Source organism: Nomascus leucogenys, chromosome 1a (assembly GCF_006542625.1).
Source record: "Nomascus leucogenys isolate Asia chromosome 1a, Asia_NLE_v1, whole genome shotgun sequence".
In the NCBI taxonomy this organism is placed as follows: Eukaryota; Metazoa; Chordata; class Mammalia; order Primates; family Hylobatidae; genus Nomascus; species Nomascus leucogenys.
Window position 1 is genome coordinate 66,906,946 of NC_044381.1, and position 19,636 is coordinate 66,926,581.

A 19,636-nucleotide genomic window follows, 5' to 3' on the forward strand; every position below is an offset into this window, starting at 1 on the left:
GCAAATATAAATTCTTTATACTGGCCTTTTGGCAGCACTGAGGATCCAAGACAAGGCAATGCTACTGATCACCTGAGGATAATGGTGAAGGACTTCTGTATTTTTATTTTTCCAATTCTTAAAAGCTTATTTGATCAGTAGCATTTTTGTAAGAGCATTATTTGTAAAAAGTACTAAAATACTATGTCTTTTTTTGAATAAATTAAAAAAAACTTTACAAATACCATTCCAGTGTCAATGACTACATATTGCTAAGGTCATTGGGGAGTTTCTGCATTTTCTAGCAAAGGCAGTCTGTACAATGGGGGGTGCGAAAGCTCCCGTTTGTAAGTCTTTGGTGGCAGTTTTGGCAGATGAGGGCTTGAATTCTGCCTTGGTGGAACAGGGGGAGCTGGAGGATGAGCAAGATTATTCTGACTAGAACTGAGCACATAGCATCGACGCGGTACCCTTGGAGAGGGTGTGCTAGGAGGAGTGCTTGGCGAATTTGGACACGTACTAATGTCTCTGAGCCAGTCTGAATCTCTGTGAAGATGCCCCAGTGGAGGTGGCTGAAGATTAAATGGACAGTTTATAAAGTGTTCTGGAGGCCGAAGGGGAACCGGTGGAGGGGTATCAGGAAGAGGATCTCTTGGTGGTGGCGGAGGTGGACTATGCAGAGGCCCATCAAATGCACCAGTAGGAACAGGAACTCTGGGTTTTACCTTTGGAGGAGGAGGCTGTCTCGGTGGAATAGCAGGAGGATCATCATCAGATTTCATATTTCCCTCAAAAAAAAAAGTAATTAAATTATAACTCTATTCTCCTGAAAAATTAAAAAAAAATTTTTTTAAGTCTCAAAAATTTTTATGTGTCAAGTTAAATTCAGAGGCTCAAAATAAACTAATCTGGGTTAATTATCAGATTATGAGTACTCCTAGTTTAATTCAGGGCTGGGTTTAATATTTTTATATATGAGATGTTTTAATTTAAGTCTTAGACCCTAACTCCTTATCTTGCTTTGTGTATACATTTCAGAAATTTATGTATTTTAATTATAATAGTAGGTAAGTGACAATAATTTATTGCTTTATAGACATGAAAGGACACGATGTCAAGAGGACTTTAATGTCTAGCTTCTGCTTACTGGGCATCCACTGCTACTTTCTCCAATGAGGCTTACAGCAGTAGATCTCAAAGTGTGATCCAGGGACCAACAGCATCAGCATCAGTAGGGAACTTGTTAGAAAAGCAAATTCTTGGGCCCCATCCTAGACTACTGAATCAGAAACTCTGGAGGTGCGGCTCCACAATCTGATTTTACCAAGCCTTTCAGGTAATTCTGATGCACCCTTAAAATTTTGAGAAGCATTAGTTGAAAGTTTGAAGAATACTTAGAATACTACTAAAGTTTTTTTCCACCTGTACCAGAAAGAAAATGTACTTCCAGCCTCTTTTTTATTTTTTTATTTTTAGTTTTAGTTTTTGAGATGGAGTCTTGCTCTGTTGCCCAGGCTGGAGTGCAATGGTGCGATCTTGGCTCACTGCAACCTACCTTCACCTCCCGGGTTCAAGTGATTCTCCTGCCTTAGCCTCTTGAGTAGCTGGGATTACAGGTGCCCACCACCATGCCCAGCTAATTTTTGTATTTTTTAGTAGAGACAGGGTTTCACCATGTTGGTCAGGCTGGTCTTGAACTCCTGACTTCAGGTGATCCGCATGCCTCAGCCTCCCAACCAGCCTTTTTTTTTGAGACAGAGTTTTGCAATTGTTGCCCAGGCTGGAGTGCAGTGGCACGATCCTGGCTCACTGCAAACTCCACCTCCCAGGTTCAAGCGCTTCTCCTGCCTCAGCCTCCCCAGTAGCTGGAATCACAGGCACCTGCCACCATACCCAGCTAATTTTTTGTATTTTTAGTAGAGATGGGGTTTCATCATGTTGACCAGGCTGGTCTCGAACTCCTGATCTCAGGTGATCTGCCTGCCTCGTCCTCCCAAAGTGCTGGGATTACAGGCATGAGCCACCGCACCCGGCCCAGCCTCTTATTTAGAAAAGGTTTTTGTAAGGATTAAACAACTAAAAGCATTTTTCAAATGCAACAACTCAAATGCTGAAAAACCATAAATGGTAGCCAAAGTATAATTCAGAGATTCTTTATAACACTGGGCATTATTTTGAAGATTCACAACTTTGAATAAGTTGGAGTAAAGTCCTATTGATTACCTTGGAATTTGAAGCATCCTGATCAAACTTTTTTCGAGGAGGAAGAGGAGGAGGAATCAGGGGCTCTTCACTTAGTTTATGTAAACTACCACATGAACTAAAGAAAGACTCTGGGGGAGAAAAAGACTAGTTTAACCACAATTCACAGTATAAGACAAACCTTTATCACAGCTTGTGATCGATACTTCTACCATGGCATTTGTCAGACTGTATCAACTACTGGTTTATCTATCTTCCCCATTAAATTGTAAGCTTTCTGAGGGCAGTGTGTACTTATTTCTGTGTCTCTAGCACCTACCACAGTGCCTGGGGCATGATGGGTACTTCAGCTAAATGAAGGTATACTTTTTAATTATGATTAATGAGATTCTGCTCCCTGAAAAGCCTTCCACAAATCAAAACAAAACATGTCTAAATATACTGTAGTAACTTCCAAAGAAAGACCATCCTAATCAGAGACCATATTTTTTTTTTTTTTTTTTTTTTTTTGAGACGGAGTCCCACTCTGTCACCCAGGCTGGAGTGCAATGGCACGATCTCGGCTCACTGCAACCTCCACCTCCCGGGTTCAAGCAATTCTCCTGCCTCAGCCTCCTGAGTAGCTGGGATTACAGGTACCCACTACCACGCCCAGCTAATTTTTGTATTTTTAGTAAAGACAGGGTTTCACCATGTTGGTCAGGCTGGTCTGGAACTCCTGACTTTGTGATCCGCCCACCTCGGCCTCCCAAAGTGCTGGGATTACAGGCATGAGCCACTGCACCCTGAGAGACCATATATTTTTGAAGCATCTAAGATTGGGCACATCACTACACAGGTAATAAAACCCTCCATATAGGAGCCCATAAGGTAGTGTTATATCACATAACTCTTTGTCTTTGCAAGTCTCTCATTGATAATGTACATGTTATATAACTACATTAAAGGAAATTTACAAAATGATAAATGACAGGAAAATACTCCTAAACAGATCAACCAGACATATAATAATTACTATCTTCATTTTAATTTTTTCTATAGTTCAACTTCCCATTTGATCTCTCTATATTCACACAGTTGTTACAAAGGCAGCAAGTATATCTTATTTGTCATTATACTGAGATTGGGAACACAGGAGCTAACTGGGAAAGAAGTTGATAAGTTTAACCTTAAACACTCTAACTGAACTGCTTATGAGACATCCAAGTAGATATGTCAAACTAATTATTCGACGTCAAAAATTGCTATCCCGATCATGTGGCTCTGCAGTTACTTCTGGGGGGGTCCTGTTGGCCCAGCGGGAAATAGCTGATACAAAAGGTATGCCTATGAGGTTGGCAGATGGTGTGGGGAGGTTAGGCAGAGGATGTTCCTCAGACCTGCCAGCATTGTTTGTCCCGTCTTTGGGAGAACTCCTCTCGGTGGTGGTAAATCTGCCCCATTTGGCTTAGTTGGCCAATCCTGCCCAGGGCACCCCAATTCAAGCCAAGGAATAGGCATGGGACTCACTTTCTTAACATGATCAGATTTTTATCTACCTCTCTTTCATGCAAGTAGCCATTTTTTTAGGGAAAGTGAACCTGACCCCTTAGCTCCAGGGATGGGGCCTAATTAGTATAAATCAACCAGAGTAATCCCATTCCTTTAGCCAGAGTGATGAGTTTAACTGTAGGCATGTGACCTAATTCAGACCAGTGAAATTTAAAAGGAGATTTTCTGGGGGCTAATGGAAAGGAAGTTCCTTGCTCTTTTTTGGAAAAGCATTCTGTCATACTGTCTTGTCTGTACTTCTCTCTATATATAATTTGACTGAACAAAGAAGCACACAACCTTTACTGCTCTTGCCAGTTATGATTTTGAGGGAAAACAGCTTTAAATCAAGCTGATAATCTGGACAAAACAATGAAGAGTCAGAAAGAACCCTGGTCTTTTTTTTTTTTGAGACGGTGTCTCGCTCTGTTGCCCAGGCTGGAGTACAGGAACCCTGGTCTTCAATTACATCATCGAGTCACTGAATCAACCAGTCTTAAAGCAGCCTTCCTCTAAGCTTCCAAGTATGTCTGAGTGTTTTCTTATTGTTTAAGCCAGTCTTAGATGGTAACAGACACACACACTCATGGAAGCAGATGATATGTGAATGATGGGAAAGCTATGAGTTTTGAACCTGAGTCTGACTCTACAGTCACCACTTAACCAGTATATTTCTCCATAGTAATCAATAACCCTTGCTGAAGTCTGAATGCAATTTAATTGTCTATCAAGAGCATTTCCCTACAAGACTACAGTTTTTATGAACTTTTTTAGTGCCTGCAGTTATTCCAAAGTGGTGAATACAGTAGAATTTACTAAACAATTTCTGTAATGTTAGTTAGCTATCTAAGTTACTTCTAATTTTCTGCCATTCATTCATTCATTCAACAGTTATTGGGCACCTGCTAATACTGTCAGGCACTGTCTGAAGCACTAACAATATAACCGTGAACAAAACTCAAAAATTCATGTCCTTATGGAACTTATAATCTAGGTTAGGGAAAGATAAGTAAAAGTATGATGCCTATAAGTTATGAGAAGAAATACTTGGTTGGAAAGGAGTATAGAAAGAGGTGGGAGGGGAGCAACATAAATAGGGTGATTAGGGAAGGCTTCATTAAGGTAACAGCCTGAAGGAGGTAAGGGAGCAGGCTGTGAGGCTAAATGGCTGAAAAGTATTATAAACAGCAGGAATGGCAAGAGCAAATCACTGATGCAATAATGTGTCCATTATGTTGAGGCAGACTGAGTGAAGGGGGAGAATAAGTGATGAGGTCTGACAGATCAAACAAGCCCAAACTGTGTAGGGCCTGTGGGTTCTTTAAAGGAACCGGCTTTCACTCTGAGTGAGATGGAAAGCCACCAGAGGGTTTTTTTGTTTGTTTGTTTGTTCGTTTTTTTTTTGAGATGGAGTTTCACTCTTGTCGACCAGGCTGGAGAGCAATGGTGTGATCTCGGCTCACTGCAACCTCTGCCTCCTGGGTTCAAGCAATTCTCCTGCTTCAGCCTCCTGAGTAGCTGGGATTACAGGCGCCTGCAACCAGGCCCAGCTAATTTTTGTATTTTCAGTAGAGACGGGATTTCACCATGTTGGCCAGGCTGGTCTTGAACTCCTGACCTCAGGTGATCCATCGCCTCAGCCTCCCAAAGTGCTGGGATTACAGGGGTGAGCCACCGTACCCGGCCCACCAGAGGGCTTTAAGCACAAGTAAAACAAGGTCTAACTCAGATTCTAAAAGGATCATTCTGGCTGCTATACTAAAAACATACTGAAGTGGAGAAGATAAGAAGTTAGGATGCTTACTGTAATAAACAAGGTAAAAGTTATGGTGGCTTGGACCAGGGTGGCAGCAGTGGAGACGGCAAAAAATTGTTAGGTTCTGGATATATTTTGAGAGTAGTCAAGATTTGTTGATAGGTCACATTTGGGGTGTGAGAAAGGGAGAGACGTAAAAGATACTTCTATTACAGTATTTTTAGCCTAAGTAACTGGATGCTTGTAATTAGAATTGAGATGAGGAGGCAGTGAGAGGAACAACTTTGGAGGGGATAATAAGAAGCTAAGTTTCAGAGAGGTTAAGTTTGAGATTCCTATTAGATATCCAACTGGAGATGTTAAATGGGTAATTAAATATATGAGTCTAGAAGTCAGAAGAGAGGTTCTGGCTAGATATAAACTTGGGAATTATCATCATGTTAATGATACAAGACTGAACAACCAACTGAGTGAGAAGAGGTCCAGAAACTGAGTCCTAAGGCCTTCCAATGTCAATAGTTTGGGAAGGTGAGGAGGAACCAGCAAGAGAGACCAAGCAGTGACAAGTGAAGTGGAAGAAAAGACGAGAGAGTGGGATGAATCTTCATGCATGTGACTTTTTCCAAACATTTATTGGGTATTTTGTATAAATAAAGGCAGAGGCTTTGTCTTTCTTGTTTGCCACTGAATGTCTTGTGCTTAGCAGAGTAACTGGTACAAACTAAGTATTCAATTATCTACTGAATCAGTAATATCAAAGGGTGTGAACATTTTTATGGTTTGATATGTTGTATTCAGATTGCTTTCCAAAAGGGTTATACTAATATACCAGTTTACGTAGGGATAAGTAATGTACCTTTTACCATAGGCTTGCTCACACTAAAACAACAAAAAAAACACATTAATTCAAAAGACTAAAATGGCAACTCACTATTGTGTAGAATTCCTCAGATTTCTAATGATGCTGAACTATCTGTAATTATCTATGTTTCTTTACAAGATATACTTCCTTTGATGTGAAGTACCCACGTTCACTGTGAATGGAGTCTTGCCGTTTTTCTCATTTCATCTGAGTACTTTTCATACTTGCTATGAATATTTTATTTTCTTTGGAGATTTATTTTAGAATATTCAGAATTTAATGCAGTTATTCTCAATTTTCTATTAAATTTCAAAATGTAAAATTTTCTTATATGGAAAATGTATTTTACTACCATTCAAAATAATGTCTAGAATTCCTACTTCTACAATGGCACAGTGTTATGGGTTGAATTGTGTTCCCCCAAAGATATGATGAAGTCCCATAACCTAGTACCTATAATTGTGACCTTATTTGGAATATAGTCTTTGCAGATGTAATGAAGTTAGAATGAGGTCATTAAAATGGGTCCAAATCCAGTATGACATGACCAGTGTCTTTATAAGAAGAGAAGAAATAAAGAAACATACCACGAGAAGACAGCCATATGATAATGGAGACAAAGATTGAAGTGATGCATCTACAAATCAGGAGATGCCAAGGATTGCCAGCAAATGCCAGAAGCTAGAAGAAGCAAGGAAGGATTCTCTTCTCCAAGTTTCAGAGTAAATGTGGCCCTGCCAACATCTTGATTTTGGATTTCTGGCCTTCAGAACTGTGAGACAATATATTTTTGCTCTTTTAAGCCACTCAGTTTGTGGTGCTTTGTTATGGCGGTACTAAGAAACTAATAGTGTAATGATATTTCCACCACGGAACAACAAGAAAAATAAGAAATATCAACAAACTTCAATAAAGCCAGGAAATATATGAAGCTGAAGCTTTAATTCATGAAGGTAGATTATAATGTATATGGAGACAGATGGAGGAAGATGAAACCCAAATGTCTACAGAGAGTAATACTGACAAGCAGCAGCAAATCTGCCCCACAGAACCAAATAAGGATTCAGGAGCTAAAGGCATTTGGTACAAAGGAAGGCATGGACATGAAAACAGAAGACTTGGTTAAGTCTGGATAAGGGACAGTTAGAACCCCATTCTCCTCTCCCCTACTTAGTGAGGCCAGGCAATGACCTCATTCCCACCTCTGTAGGAGACTGGCAGTTTTATTCTCTGGAGAATCTAAACCCCAGACTTGGGATACTAGTCTGAGCTGAAAACACAGATATCCATACTACATGGAGAGACTGCCCCAGGCAGATTCAAAGATCCTTCTTTAGAGAAACTAAACATTCTTAGAGAAAATGCCTATAGATTCTAACATTTGGGGATTTCCTAAGTAAAAAGTTATCATTCCATCACTCTACAGTGAAACCCACAAGTCAATAAGTGACCATGGAGATAGATATAGCACTTCCCATCAGTTTCCCCTCATTCTAAAATATGAACACAAATACTACTGGACAAGAAAGGAAAGCCTCCAATATGAAAGACAAGAGACTACAACTAATATAAGAAAGGAGGTCAGAAAAGAGACAACACCAGAAACAAAACAAATTTTTTTTTCAAAAATACTATAATTATCCATCATCTCAAATATTCATAATTTCTTTGTGGTGAGAACATTTAAAATCTTCTCTTTTATCTATCCAGAGATATACATTATTATTAACTATAGTCACTGAAACTTCGCATCCATTGACCAAAGTCTCCCCTTTCCCGGTCCAACCCTGCCCAGCCACTGGATATGCGACTTAGCTGATCATTCCACAATGTACACATGTATCAAAACATCAGATTATACCCCATAAACATATACAATTATCTGTCAATTAAAAATAAAATTTAAAAATACTATAATTATTATCCTAAGAGAGATAAGACAGTGCATCCATGAAATTAGAATAGGATGCTATTAAAAAAAGGCACAATCAGAGGGAACTGAGAAGAATTCTTAGAAATTCAAAATTATGACAGATGAAGAAAATAAGTAGAAGAGCTCAAAGATAAAGTAAGGAAATCTTCCAGAAAACAGAACAAGAAGACAAAGAGATGGACAAGAGGTGATAAAAGACAAGAAAATTGGAGGATCAATCTAGGATATATGAGAATAAGAAAAAGGAGCTCCACAAAAGGAGTCAGAGAACACGCTGGGGGAAAATTATTACCAAAGCCATAGGAAGCATTTTCTGGAAATCAAACACTTGAATCTCTAAATTTAATGGGCTCATTAAGTAGATGGCAAAATGAAAAAAAAAATACCCACATCAAAGCAGTTCATTGTGAAGCTGTAGATTATTAAGAATAAAGAGAATGCCTTAAAGGTTTCTTCAACATATCGTGGCAGAGCCTGCTGCTTCCCAGTACACCTTTCCCTTTTTCCTTTTAGTAACAGGATCCCACGAATTTTGGTAAGGCAAATGGCTACCTAGTTAGAGACGTTTCTTAGCTTCCTTTGTAGCTAAGAAGGCCTCCATTTTTTTTTTTTTTTTTTTTGAGACCGAGTCTCACTCTGTCGCCCCAGGCTGGAGTGCATGACACGATCTTGGATCACTGCAACCTCCACCTCCCAGGTTCAAGCAATTCTCCTGTCTCAGCCTCCCGAGTAGCTGGGACTACAGGCGCACGCCACTATGCCCAGCTAATTTTTGTATTTTTAGTAGAGATGGGGTTTCATCATGTTGGTCAGGCTGGTCTCGAACTCCTGACCTCAGGTGATCTGTCTGCCTCGGCCTCCCAAAGTGCTGGGATTACAGGCGTGAGCCACCGCACCTGGCCCAGATCATATTTTTATAACAAAGCTCCTTGCCCTCCATCTTCCTGCTAGCCAAAAAATGGTAACAACTACAGCAGGTACTCAAGACAGAGATGGAAGTCACATCTTGAGAATTCTGAATTGCCCTGCTTAGCTGGAAAACCCAGTGGAGCACAGTTGCCTATTTGCTCTGGCTATTGTGAGGAATAAAATTCTATTTCATTTAAGGCTCTGTATATTTGGGTCCCTCTGTATGACACTGGGTCCTCTGCTACTGTTAAATATGCTCTAAGTTTAAAAAAAGATTGAAACTGTAGGATCATTGAGAGAAAAATATTTGTCTATTTCATTCACTACTATCACTCTCACACCTAGAATAGTGCCTGCATATATCAGGCATTTAAAAATTATGTACTGAGTAAGTAAATGAATGGTATTAGACTTTTCAGCAGGAATTATGAAAGGTAGAAGACTGTGGAGGAAAATGACTTCAATATTCTGAGTCAAATTATTTTTACTTTCTATTTCCAGCTAAACTATTAACAATTAAATGTATAATAGGCTTCCACAAAATAAAACAAACAAAAAAAGGTATAATAGGTTTCCATATATGCAAGCACTTAAAAAGTTTAGGTCTTATGTATTATCTTTTCTCACGTAGCTACTAAAGGAGCTACTCCTATTAAAATCAGGGAGCATATCAAGAAAGAAGATGAGGAATCCAAAAACAAGGATCCAACACAGGAGGGAGGCAAAGGGAATTTCTAGGATGACAATGAAAGAAAGTTCTAGGATGACAGCAGGGTCAATACCTGAATATCAACCAGTCCAAACTGGAACAGGGGGACAAAAAGGCACCAGGAAGGAAGATTCCAGGAGAGAAGAAGGGAAAGGGAAAGGAAAAGGAAAAGAAAAGAAAAAGGAAAACCTTGCTAGGTTCCCTGATTGGCCTGACTTTATGGAAAACTGCTATGAAAGGGCATGGAAAGGTGCTAAACAAACATACAAACAAACAAACCTAAACATTAGTGAGGCAATTATTAACTCCAGGAAACAGGGCTATACAAGAAAGGACGCATAGCAGTGAATAATATTTGCACCAAATGTGGTAAGTATAGGCAGGGTAGACATGAAATTCTCATCCACCATAAGAGGAGATCAGTAAACACTGTCTAAAATTAATGACTCAAGAGAGACTATAAAAACATCATTTACAACTGTGGAAGTGTCCTTGGACAACAAGAAAAGGAGTGGTGAAAACGTGAGGTAGAGAACCACTGTTAATTTCATTTTAAGTGTTTTAGCACTATTTCCCTTTTAAATTCTATTAATATGCCACTTTGATAAATTTGTTTTTGGTAGGGAGGACAGGGTCTTGCTATGTTGCCCAGGCTAGTCTTGAACTGCTATGTTGCCCTGGCCTCAAGTGATCCTCCTGCCTCAGCCTCCCAAAGTGCTAGGATTACAGGTATGAGCCACTGTCCCTGGCCAGATAAAAATTTTTTAACCTAAAATTAAATATAAAATTAAACATTTAAAAGACTAAGTTTATTTTTCTCCTAAGATAGGGAAACTTGCTACTATATATTTTACTATGCTTGAAGCAGATGTTCTCCAGATTGGGAAAATTATACCCAAAGGTGCTGTGTTCATTTTTGAGTTATTTTGTTTTAAACAAATGACCACAGAGAGAAAGTTAACAGCATTAAAAGTTATAAATTATGAAATAATTAGGAATGATAGAATAGTGCTTTACTTAAAATACTGCTTTAATTAAATAAGATGATGTAAAAAAAATAAGTGATTGAGGATATCCTGGGAACCTGATAAACATTTAGTATATTATTGCCATGGGAAAATGATTTGAAAAGGGTAAGGAAGAAAGACAACTGACATGAAATTACTATTCATTCTATGCCAAGCAATATTTTAGGTTTTTTTGTTTGTTTGTTTTTTGTTTTTTTTTTTTTTTGAGATTGGAGTCTCACTCCATTGCCCAGGCTGGAGTGCAGTGGCCTGATCTCAGCTCACCACAACCTCTGCGTCCCGGGTTCAAACGATTCTCCTGCCTCAGCCTCCTGAGTAGCTGGGACTACAGGCGTGCACCACCATATCCGGCTAATTTTTGTAATTTTTTAGTAGAGACAGGGTTTCACTACGTTGGCCAGGCTGGTCTTGAACTCCTGACCTCGTGATCCACCTGCCTTGGCCTCCCAAAGTGCTGGGATTAAAGGCGTGAGCCACTGCGCCCGGCTTGGTGTTCTATACAGTTATTTCATTTGATCCTTAACAAGTGTGGGGAAGGTAAGTAATTTCTTCAAGGCCATACAGCCCTTAGAACGATCATAAAAACTGATGAAAATAAACTATAGTGAAGCTTAAGTAGTACACAATTGTAAGCAAATAATTAAATTTATTTATAACTTTTCTTATTCTTTAATATTGCCAAAACCCAAAATACTCAAATATAATCAACCAGATTATTATCTTTACAGTCATTTCATTAGAATCAACTTAAATCTTACTTACTTGAATGTGGCAAAAGCACTGGAGCAAAGATGCTATTGCTGCCTGTTGGAATAAGAAAAATTAATTTGAAAAGGAAGGTAACATGTATGGCATTATTTTTTAAATGTTTCCATAAATAATACATAATACACAGTGCAGAATTTTATCATCATCTTTTGCCATGTTAGTTTTTTAAAAAATTAACCCAGAACCTTCTGTACTAGAATAGTTTTCCTTCTTAGCATTAAGTGGTTCCCCTCTATCACAGAACTTATCTATTTGTTTTCTTATTCATCATCTATTGCTCCCTTTAGACTGGTAGTGGGACCCAAAGGTACTAAACAAATCTTTGTTGAATGAGTAAATCAGAAGATAATATGCATCAACAATGCACAAATTATGCTCTACTTCTTGTATTAATCATTATTTTCACATTTAGATGTCGCTTTTCACATTAATATAGTTTGCAATTCTATAGTTCCCTAATTAAAATGATAAGAATTATCTGAGACACAGGATTCCTTTTTTACCAAATGGTTTACATCAAATACTTACCACAAGAGCTGTTGAGATCCACATCTAAAAATACACTAAGGTCTGAAGAAGCAGATACTGGTGGAGTAGATGGTGTATTTGGAGAGGTTGGTGCTGACACTGTTGATTCCAGCTCAGTTTCAGCAATCCGACTAAAGCTTATTTTACATGGTTCTCTTTCTAACGGTGTTGGGTGACCTCGTAAAGTACCTGAGGTAGAGCCATGTCGGCCCGTGTTAGGCCTTATTCCAGGAGATTTTAAGGAGAAAGTTGATTTCCTAGGCTGAGAAAAGCAAACATAATTAATGTCACAAATTTGCATAGACAGCATTTTGTTTCTGTGACTTAGAGCTACCTTATTAGTCTTATTAGTTCTTAAGCATACAGTTCTTAAGCGTGCAGTCTTTCAGTCTGCAATGACAGCCTGTATCATTCTGGTAGAATCTTCTGGATTTGACTGGCTTAATTTTAAAATGAATTGGAATATAAGTAAGTCTCTTTTCAGCACTGCAGACATAAAATTCTTGAAATTGTATGTGAAAATCACATTTTACTCCTAAAACATACGAACTTAAACTTCTCTTTGAAAATATCTATATAAATTTTACAAACATTTACTGGGAACACAATTTATGAAACATAGTATGCTATATGCTTCAGAAAAAAAAAAGATCATTTTTTCCCCTTCCTATACTAAATGATCAACCTCTACGCTGGTGCTTTAAAAATCTTTGGAGAAAATTCCTATCGTCTCCCACCCTGACCTCTGTCCCATTTTTCAAGTTCTGGCAGGAGTAATTGAATAAAAAACACAGAACTCAGATAAGAAAACTTGAGTTAAAATCTCAACTGTGCCAATATCTAGCTATGCAGCCTTGAAAAACTTATTTAACCCCTTGGAATCTCACTATTTTCCTTTGTAAAATGAGAATAAGATCTATGAGGGGTTTTCAAAAAGTGCATGGCAAATGTCTATTATGAAATAACTATGCATGACTTTCATTTTTTTCCATCAAAATAAACTCATACTAACTTATTATAACATGTCTGAACGGTACCTAGTTTGAGATACTAAGAAGGATAACACATCAGTTTGTAAAGAATCCCTATCAGAAGAACACGAATTCTGCTAATATTGAAGCAAGAACAAATATCAAATTCATGATGATGCTTGGGTAGAAGAATGGTGAAATCACTAATACTTTATGAAAAGTTTATGGGGACAATGCCCCAAAGAAATCAGCTGTTTACAAATTGATAACTCATTTTAACAAGGGATCAGATGATATGGAAGATAAAGCCAATGGCAGCAGACCATCATCATCAATTTCTGAGGAAAAAATTAATCTCATTCCTGCCCTAACTGAAGAGGACTGATGATTAACAACAGAAACAAGAGCCAACACCACAGATATCTCAACTGGCTCAGCTTACACAATTCTGACTGAAAAATTAAAGTTGAGCAAACTTTCCACTAGATGGATGGCAAAACCATTGCACCCAGATCAGCTGCAGACAAGAGCAAAACTTTCAATGAAATGTTAAATAAGTGGGATCAAGACCCTGAAGCATTTCTTTGAAAAACTGTTACTAGGAAATGAAACATGGCTTCCCAGTATCATCCTGAAGACAAAGCACAATCAAAACAATGGCTACCAAGAGGTGGAAGTGTGGTCCAGTCAAAGCAAAACCAAATCAGTCAAGAGCAAAGGTTGGCCAAGCACAGTGGCTCATGCCTGTAATCCTAGCACCTTGGGAGGCTGAGGCAGGAAGATCATTTAAGGCCAGTGGTTTGAAACCAGCCCGGGCAATATAGCAAGACTCTATTGCCATTAAAAAAAAAAAAAGGCTGGGCATGGTGGCTCACACCTGTAATCCCACCACTTTGGGAGGTCGAGGCAGGTGGATCACTTGAGGTCAGGAGTTCAAGACATGCCTGGCCAACATGGTGAAACCTCATCTCTACTAAAAATACAAAAATTAGCCGGGCATGATGGCACACACCTGTTATCCCAGTTACTTGGGAGGCTGAGGCAGTAGAATTGCTTGAACCTGGGAGGTGGAGGTTACAGTGAGTCGAGATTGCACCACTGTACTCCAGCCTGGGTGACAAAGCGAGACTCTGTCTCAAAAAAAAACAAAAACAAAGGTCATGGCAACAGTTTTTTAGGACGCTCAAGGCATTTTTCTTGTTGAGTTTGTAGAGGGTCAAAGAACAATAACATCTGCTTATTATGGGACTGTTTTGAGAAAGTTAGCCAAAGCTTTTGCAGAAAAACAACCAGGAAAGCTTCACTAAGGAGACCTTCTCCATCACAACAATGCTCCTGCTCATCCCTCTCATTAAACCAGGGCAATTCTTTGGGAGTTTTGATGGCAGATCATTAGGCATCCACTTACAGTCTTGACTTGGCTCCTTCTGACTTTTTTTTTGTTTTCTAATTATAAAAAAAAAATTAAAGGGCAACCATTTTTCTTCAGTTAATAATGTAAAAGAGACTGTATTGACATGGTTAAATTCCCAGAATCTTCAATCTTCTTTTTAGGGATGGACAAAATGGTTGGCATTAGCGCTTACAAAAGTGTCCTGAACTTGAGGAAGTTTATGTTGGGAAATAAAGTTTATGTTTTTATGTTTATCTTTTAATTCCATCAAAAAATTTATCTTTCCATTCCATTTTTCCATGAACTTTTCTTTCTTTCTTTCTTTTTTTTTTTGAGATGGGGTCTTGCTCTGTCACCCAGGTTGGAGTGAAGTGGAAGTGGAGTGATCTTGGCTCACTGCAACCTCCACCCCACAGGCGTGCACCACCATGCCTGGCTAATTTTTTTGTATTTTTGGTAGAGACAGGGTTTTGCCATGTTGCCCGGGCTGGTCTCAAACTCTTGAGCTGAAGCAATCTGCCTGCCTTGGTCTCCCAATGTGCTGGGATTATAGGCGTGAGCCACCATGCCCGGGGCCTCTGTGAACTTTTTGAAGTCCCCTCATATATCACACAACTGTGAAGATGAGATAGCATGAAACTACCTGACTTCCTGCCTCACCTAAAGTTGGTTTGTGTTTTTACTTCCTTCTATATCTTGCTTCACTTTTGCTACTTAGAATTCATCTTCTACTACTTCTGTTGCCATTGCAAACTCCTGCAGTTAACTGGAAATTGCAGCATCAAATTCTAGTGACAGAGATGGGTTCCAGAGGCAACTATGGACCATGGAGCCCTAATGGCAGAAGTCATATCAAGTCACAAGAACCAAAATACATTTGCTTACACCTTCCTAGGTCTTTTCATTTTTTTTGTTCCATTCAGCTACCTATTAAGTTCTCACTTTCTCACACCTTTTTGCATTATTCCAGGAGGGATCAAAAGTAGAAACACATAAATAAGTAGTAGTAAGATAAGGCATAAACCAGATTTTATCAAAAGGCTGACATTTCCCCCCACAGTATATGTAATTTTAGAAATAGTATATTACTGCAAACAAAACACCTAGGAACAGCCATTCGATTACATTTTTAAGATAACAGGTTGTTAAACACTGAAAATAATCTTTTAAAAAACACAACACTTGTTCCCGAAATTATAAAAGACTTACAAATCGAGGTGGCTGTTTGCAGTTTCGAGGTTCAATTTCTAGTGACTTGTTGAACAAATAATCTGTGAACTCTTTTTCAGATGCACTTCCCATGGGGTTAAGGTTTTCAAAGAATCTCTGGAATTAAACAAATATCACAAGTGCATATATAATAAGTATATATTTTAGATCTTATTAAAATAAGATCTCATTAAAATTTTTTACTGAAAATTACTTTAATGCTAAAAAATTAACACATTAAGAACACAATATCTGAAAAGTTCACAAGTGTTGCTTATTCCAATCTCTTTACTTCTGAATAAGATTATATAATTTCTGTGGAAGTTATATTCTTGTCTTAAAGTTCTATTAAGAATATGAGTTTTCATTTACTACCATTTTAATGGCTCAGTAGTAGCACTACTTATTCCTTAGGAAACTTTACTCCTACTCATTGTAACAAATGATCATCACCAGTAAGCTACCAAAAATATTTAGAACAAAGCTATGGTTATAATCCACAGTGAAGTTTTGATAATCAGAAAAAAAGTGGAGATAAATTAGATTAAGGTCTGTTAATCCAATTTATAGATCATTCTTGATCATTTATAATTATTCTGGAAATTTCTTTTACTTTAAAAGTAGTCATTTAAATTACTTTAAAAGTAATGTCAAGAATGATTATAGGCCGGGCACAGTGGCTCACGCCTGTAATCCCAGCACTTTGGGAGGCTGAGATGGGTGGATCACCTGAGGTCGGGAGTTTGAGACCAGCCTGACCAACATGAAGAAACCCCATCTCTACTAAAAATACAAAATTAGCTGGGCGTGGTGGTGCATGCCTGTAATCCCAGCTACTCAGGAGGCCGACACAGGAGAATCACTTGAACCTGGGAGGCGGAGGTTGAGGTGAGCTGAGATCACGCCATTGCACTCCAGCCTGGGCAACAAGAGCGAAACTCTGTCTCAAAAAAAAAAAAGAAAGAAAGAATGATTATAAACTTAAACCTATCTGTGCTAACTTCTAGTATAAAAAATGTTTTTATCTGAGCCAAGCCATGATGGCTTACACCTGTAATCCTAGCAGTTTGGGAGGCTGAGGCCAGGGGACTGCTTAAGCCCAGGAATTTGAGACCAGCCAGGGTAATATGGTGAGACCTCTCCTCTTAAAAAAAGCCTAATAAATAAAATGTTTAAAATTTTTGTCTTTATCAAAAAATATTTTAAGCTTAAATTTAAGTTTTAACGTAGAAAATTTAGATGATTTAGCACTGCCAAAAAAAGAGAAAAAAAGAAAAAGAAACAGTAATCTTACAAACCAGAAATATCACTGTTTACGTTTAAATATTAGACTATCTTCCAATGATTTTACTGTGCATGTAAATATATGCATGTATATATGTATTTATATATAATTATTAATATATAATTTATATATATTTTCCTGAAAAACTGGGATATCAATTTTAATCTTTCTGAAGTTTATATTCAATTAACTTTTTTCCATGTGGTTTGCTTTTTTTTTTGAGATAGAGTCTCACTCAGCCTTCCAAAGTGCTGGGATTACAGGTATGGGCCACCGCACCCAGCTGGTTTGCTTATTCTATGCTTATTCTACAAAATACAAATTTTAACTCTATAGTATTTCATCAGAGGGATATTTCAGAATTTAATGATCTCCACATAGCTAGTTATCCATATAGGTACTTTCTAATTTTTTGCTATTATAATAATTATTTTTATTAACTCCTGTATATAAATTTTTCTGTACATTTTTTATGATTTCCTTAGAAAAATTCCTTAGCAGCAAATTACTGGATTTAGCTTTATTTAATTTTGATGTGGTTTAGAAGCATATATAAAAATGGTACTGGGTTTTAGCTTTAGCAGTAGGCAAAATGAGCTTTAAAATTTCTAGTATAAAATTCTTCCCATTTTTAAGGCATTCTGCCAATTTCAAGAAAATTATATTACTCCTTTAACAATACTGAAACGTGTTCTTATGATCAGGTTAGCTAAATTAAATATTAGCCAATAGTAATTAAAGGCTTTCAGAAAGCTATAACAGCAGTATTGATTTTCTCATCCTTTGCTCTATTTTTAAATACTATTTATTTAAGTATGATTTGAAAAGTGAATAGCTACTTTGTCTACATTTTAAATTTATTTTGTTTGACTCAATCATGTAGAAGACGTTTCCTCCCAAAAATGCTTTAAATGGTGGTAGGAACCCTAGACCACACCACAAACACCAATTAGCAGGTATGTTTCTGAGATATGAATACTAAAAGTACTATTTCAAGTATATCGAATTAAAGTGTAACATTATTCCTGTTGGGACCGTATTTCCTTAGCCCTCTGAAGCCCCACATCACAGAGGGTGGGTTCAATGGTGAGAGGGGATGAAACAGGTCACCATCAGTAGGTTACCACTTTTTTCTTTTTTTAAGAGCAAGTATCTTTTTTTTTTTTTTTTTTTTTTTTTGAGATGCAGTCTCGCTCTGTCGCCTAGGCTAGAGTGCAGTGGCACTATCTCAGTTCTCTGCAACATTTGCCTGCTGGGTCCAAGCGATCCTCCCACCTCAGCCTCCCGAGTAGCTGGGATTACAAGCACGTGCCACCACACCCAGCGAATTTTTGTATTTTTAGTGGAGACAGAGTTTCACCATGTTGGCCAGGCTGGTCTTGAACTCCTGACCTCAGGTGATCCACCCACCTCAGCCTCTCAAAGTGCTGGATTTACAGGCATTAGCCACCGTGCCCGACCTATCATTTTTATCAATGGTATGCTTTAGGTGGTCTTTTTCTTAGGACTGGGAACAAAGAAGTTACCATCTCATAATTTAGGAGGATGGAAGTAATGATGGATATTTTCACTCAGTATGCCCAATCTGCATGCAGATTATGTCTGAAAAGTTTAGCACAATTTTTAATATGACACGTGAACATTTTCTGGTTGATAGTTATGTGTTCCCAAGTTCAAGTAAGTATAATATAATAACATTCATTTAACACAAACATAATATCATAGTTTAATTTAGAAGGTTATTTCATATTTTATACTACTATAGTATCAATATTACACACTATTGCTCAAAATAGAGCATCAATTGACAGGATGTTAGAAAAATCATCTTCTGCCAGGCATACATACACCACTTTCCTGACCCTTTTCCTATTTAGACACATTGTTCTTATGAATTATATAACGTTATTTTGCTACATGTAAAATTATCTAAAATGGCTATCAAATCTAGCAGTGAATTTTCTTTTTACTGCATGGACATCATTCTACCTTGTCATTCACTTTTTATGGTGTAGCTTGAACCAACTACACAAAGAAGCAATACTTTCAAAAGAAAGTACTTAGTAACAATATTAACAACCGCAGATAGTGTAGAATGTCTAATGTTTAATCTGCTATCTACTGATTAATTTTTTTCTATTATTTTCATAGCAAGACAAATAATTATGATATTTCTTATAGGTCACACAAGATCTAAAATGTTTTTTTTAATTTTTAAAATTTTTAATTTTCATGGGTACAGAGTAGGTGTATATATTTGTAGGGTATAAGAGATGTTTTGATACAGGCATGTAATGTAGAATAATCCCATCATGGAGAGTGGGGTATCCATTCCCTCAAGCATTTATCCTTTGTATTATGAACAATCCAATTATACTCTTATAGCTATTATTTTTTATTTTTTGAGACGGAGTCTCCCTCTGTCACCCACGCTGGAGGGCACTGGCATGATCTCGGCTCACTGCAGACTCCACCTCCTGGGTTCAAATGATTCTCCTGCCTCAGTCTCCCAAGTAGCTGGGATTACAGCCACCCGCCACCATGCCTGGCTAATTTTTTGTGTTTTTAGTAGAG

General features: G+C 37.8%; 1 protein-coding gene across 1 annotated transcript in view; it reads right to left on the minus strand.

Moving 5' to 3' along the window:
• Positions 1-417: 417 nt before the first annotated feature.
• SOS2 (SOS Ras/Rho guanine nucleotide exchange factor 2) overlaps positions 418-19,636 on the minus strand; it is a 113,672-nt gene continuing 94,453 nt past the window's right edge. Inside the window, 6 exon segments of the mRNA XM_030810181.1 lie at positions 418-667; positions 669-767; positions 2,203-2,312; positions 11,671-11,712; positions 12,205-12,466; positions 15,778-15,894. Coding sequence (XP_030666041.1) covers positions 572-667; positions 669-767; positions 2,203-2,312; positions 11,671-11,712; positions 12,205-12,466; positions 15,778-15,894 — 726 coding nt within the window. The 3' untranslated portion in view covers positions 418-571.